The sequence below is a fragment of the Cyprinodon variegatus genome, unplaced genomic scaffold (assembly GCF_000732505.1).
Source record: "Cyprinodon variegatus isolate N-32 unplaced genomic scaffold, C_variegatus-1.0 Scaffold2068, whole genome shotgun sequence".
Lineage (NCBI taxonomy): Eukaryota > Metazoa > Chordata > Actinopteri > Cyprinodontiformes > Cyprinodontidae > Cyprinodon > Cyprinodon variegatus.
In genome coordinates, this window is record NW_015152521.1 from 29,213 (window position 1) to 33,661 (window position 4,449).

The 4,449-nt window shown below is 45.0% G+C and overlaps 1 protein-coding gene across 1 annotated transcript in view; it reads right to left on the minus strand.

Moving 5' to 3' along the window:
- Positions 1 to 4,449, minus strand: part of LOC107105111 (pleckstrin homology domain-containing family A member 5-like) — a 45,059-nt gene that overhangs the window by 29,023 nt on the left and 11,587 nt on the right. The window contains 2 exon segments of the mRNA XM_015405225.1: positions 190 to 273; positions 3,291 to 3,373. Of these exon segments, the coding sequence (XP_015260711.1) occupies positions 190 to 273; positions 3,291 to 3,373 (167 nt within the window).

The window sequence follows — 4,449 nt, forward strand, 5'->3', positions numbered from 1 at the left end:
GGGGTCGTGCTCCATCTCTCCATCAGTTTGGGGTCCTTGACCTGGAAAAGGTTGCAGACTGCTGCTATTAGAGCCTCTTTCCATCCAACCCTCTGAGTTCCCAGTTAGAGATGTGAAGAGGAACGCAGAGAGGCTGTCTAACTGAGACTTCAACTTGCCTCTGGGTGTTTCTGCTGCACGCTGACTTACTGTTCATTGACCACAAAGATGCAGTTGTCTTGTGACGGGACGCCGGACACCGGGTGCTTGCAGGTCACCTTCCGTTCATTGTGGCTGAAGGAAAAGAGAAAACATGGAGGTTAGAAGGTGTCTGCATGAGAAAGCTGTGAGAGGAGCCAGAAGTGAGGACAGCTTCCTGCAGACGGTGCAGCAGAGCTCACCTGGAGCCGCGTGTGACCCTGAACTTCAGCATGATGTTTACAGAGCTGCAGCAGAGATCCTGCCCTAAAACAGGCGGCTCTCTTCCTGACCGTCCTCCGCCTGGAGGGAGGAGCAGCTTTACTCCTCCTGGTCAGAGGCTGCATCAGCAGATAACTGCTGACTCCTGTTTCTATAAACAGCAGGCTGCTCTGAGACATCCTCTGGATCCTCTTTGTTTTCTGCTATCTCATTTTTTTCCTGCCTTGAACGATGTCTGAACATTTTGAAATTTGGAATCCTGTCTGAGTTAAAGAAGAGGGAATCTGTTTGCCGTCTCTGTATCCCTTTGCTCCTCCTCTGATGAGCTCTGCTGTCTGATGAGAATGCAGATCAGTTCCTCTCCTCAGATCCACAAAAACTGGTCAAATAACCTGAAGAACAACCAATCCTGGCCACCCGGCCCTGTGATGTCATCTGGAATCTGATTGGATGGTCTGCCTGAACCGAGACCTGAGCTATAGAAATAAACTAAACATCTACATTTGACCACTGCTGCGCTTTAATCAGTAGAAATGTTCTGAAACAGAGCGATTACAAAACAAAATTTAAGTCAACGACAATAAAAGTTATCCAAGTGAACTGATTTGTCTCATTGATCGGTCTGATTGGAAAAATCCAAATTTGTTTTTAAAAACCGGTGAGAGAAAGAAAATGGCTTAAAGTGTCTGAATGGGGCAACATTCCTCTCCTGGACTGGAAAGGCTTTGTGGTCTTTACTTGATTAAACGTTTTGAGGAAGATTTAGAAACTACTGAAAAAAAAAAAAAGTTAACTGATTTTATTTCAGTTTAACATGGGAAAAAAGTCAGAATTCTGAATTTAATCTCAGAATTCTGACTTTTTTATTGTCAGAATTCAGTCAGAATTCTGAGATTAAAGTCAGAATTCTGATTTTTTTTTTCCCATGTTAAACTGAAATAAAATTTAAAAATCAGTTAACTTTTTTTTTTTAGTGACCCTAATCCTCTTCCGCAAGAAACGACCCGCCCTCTCCATTTGAAAAAAAAAAGCACATGACCAACCCTGTACCCACTCCAGAGAGGGAACGCCTCTTAAACGAGTGCGATTAGTTTTAGAGAGGGACCCATAATGGGACTAATGGAAAAATAAATAATAGATTTAGTTTGACGTTTCCACTGATTTCTCTTCTAATTAGAGACGATTCGTTGGAAAATAATTGGAACCTAAGCGAGTAAATCTGCCAAACTGACAGAAGTAATGGGTCATAAAGATCACGTTTGTTTCCCACAAAATAAATGATTCAAAGACAGAATATAACATTAAACATTTCCAACATCACAGAAAATGTTTTCTTTAATAGCATTTTGCTGAATAATGTTTAGAAGAACAACGATGCGTTTCCTGCATGTATTTAGTCATAAAACAGCATTTAAAGCAGTTTTTATCACCAGCAGAGGCTGGGAAAACATCTCAGTATGAAAATATGACGTTAAATAAACTGACTGGAGCAAAAATTTACCTTTAAGCTATTATTATTATTATTATTATTATGGGAAACCTCAGAATGACGTGCTAAATTAATTTAATTCATACTTTAATTTAGGATAATTAGAACTTTCTAAAATGTCTGAATAAATCCATCTGCCTGCAGGGAGGTCTGTGTTCTCTGCACCTTTTCACGCGTTCTGTCCAGCAGCTGAGTTAAACCATCTGCAACCAGAAGGCCGATCAGAACATGGATGATGTCATCATCAGAAGGCAACCACAGCGTTTTAAAGCAACATCAAACCATAATATGGGGAAAAACGCAGCAGAAGGGAAGCAGCTTCACATCTCTACTGTGATTCTAAGTCAGGATCTCAGGAAGAACCAGAGAGATGGCAGCGATGCGATATGAGGAGGATGATTCCCCCGTCAGCAGCAGAGGACAGACTGGGACGGAAACCTCCATAAAGCCTGGAGAACCATCGTTATCTCCCATCAGAGAGTAACACAGCTGCTCATTAAGTTTGGACTGGGTCTGAATCTCAGAGAACATTCATCCAATCACAGCACAGCCGTTTTTCCTTCATTAGAAGGTTTGACAGCTTTTTGAAAATGTTTTATATTCAGGGATCAAAGACACGTTTCCATACAGAAGGATTCATGTTAAACCCGTCTGGAGATGCAGTCAGTGAGCAGCCGTGACCCTTAACCCAACGACATGGACCCTCCCCACACAGAACCCCCCACGGCCCTCAGAGCCCCACCACCTCCAGACTCAAACCAGGACCTTTGCATCACTTCCCAGGCCTTCAATCAGCGCCTCAGTAGGAAACAATCATTCCCAGGAAAACCTGATGGGAGAAAATCTGAAGTATTCTAATGCAGGACAGACGGGACCACCAGAGACGGGAACCTACAGCCATAAACCATCAGCTTCCACTAGAGTTCATATCGACCACTGAGTCTGATAAATCATACCGGTTTCCAAAGACTTCCTCTTGGATCATACCGATTATAGAAAATGACAATAAACCACAATAAAAGTCTAAGATTGATTTCAGACTCCTGCATCCAGCTGCTCCAGTTAAAGTAAAGGTTGTTTCTGGGAGGATAAAGCCTCAGTGGGGAAGAAAAGAGAGAAAAAGCTGAAGGCAGACGAACAAAGTCTGAGTTTCAGCTCCTCTAGAACAGCCATGAAGAGAAGTAAATGTTTTTCTGTTTCTTGCTGGGATTTTTCATTTTCTGCAGCAGCTACTGAGAAACAAGAACAGACGGAAAGGTTTCAGTTTCACACTAACAGCAGCCTGTCGCCTTCATTCTCAGCTACAGAGGAACCACTGAGACGCCCTAAAGAAAAGCTTTTTAATGTAGAACATGCAGCGAACACATCAGATGGTTCTGAGAGAACTTCATCATAGTTTTACCAGCCTCCATGAGCCTGTCTGAATGCTGACACACTGCTTTTAGGTTCCAGCCTGTGTGCAGAGAAGCAATTCACCGTCTGCATCTGTTAGGAGGAGATGAGCTGCACGCATGGACTGAACAACTCTGACTCTGATGGCCAATAACATCCCTGAAGAACCGTCACTACAAAGACCATCAGCAGTACGGCGGTAAATAAGGCATGAGGAAAGGAGGAACGCTGAGCTTCTGGAGGAGGAGGAGCAGCATGCAGCTTTTAAAAAGCTATAAATGAGGCATGAGAGGAAACATCTGGAACTCCTGTTTCCAGCACCCAGGCGTGATCCTGTGCCTGCGTTAACATGTAGAACGGCCTGTCGCTGCCTGATGTTTAAGGTCAGCCATCATAGTCGTGTTTTGCTCTAAATGTCACCAAATGTCACCGCGGTCAGAATCCATGGAGATCTGCTCCCTGTGGACCACCTGCTGCCCGCCTCCTTCCTCCGTCCGTCAGAAAGGCCACAGCCTTTTCTTCTCCGCCAGTTCTCCCTATTGTCGCCCCCCCCCCCGAGGTCCTTCATTCTCCAGCCGCTTCTAAACATTAGCATGAGGTCAGCTGGTAGCAGATTGACGGCTGGCAACATGGAGGCAGCTGCTCATATGGGAGCAGCTTTAGGAATCTCCTCCCTGTGATGCTGTGGGAAGGATCAGGTGTCTTCATCAACCAGAGAGGCTGAAGGTCCTCCAGCATCTTCTCACTGATGGACATATGAGGAACATGAAGGCTGTGTCTGGGTTCTACGTGCAGCCTGAACAGACCCAGCAGAGCTCCCACTGAAGAACTGCTAGCAGTGGCTGCAGAAACGGACCAGGGCCTGTACCGGTCACTGGACCAAGATGGAGGATTTAGCTGGGATTGATTCAATTACCATGGTGATTTATTTGATGCAGCTAGATAGCTCCACTGGACAACAACAAGGATAGCTGCCAAGCTAACCTCATGGCTAACAGCCAGGCTAACATCTAGGCTAACAGACGGGCTAACATCTACCCTAACAGCCGGGCCAACATCCGGTCTAACAGCCTGGCTAGCATCCAGACTAACAGCCTGGCTAGCATCCAGACTAACAGCTGGGCTAACATCCAGGCTAACAGCTGGGCTAACATCCAGGCTAACAGCTG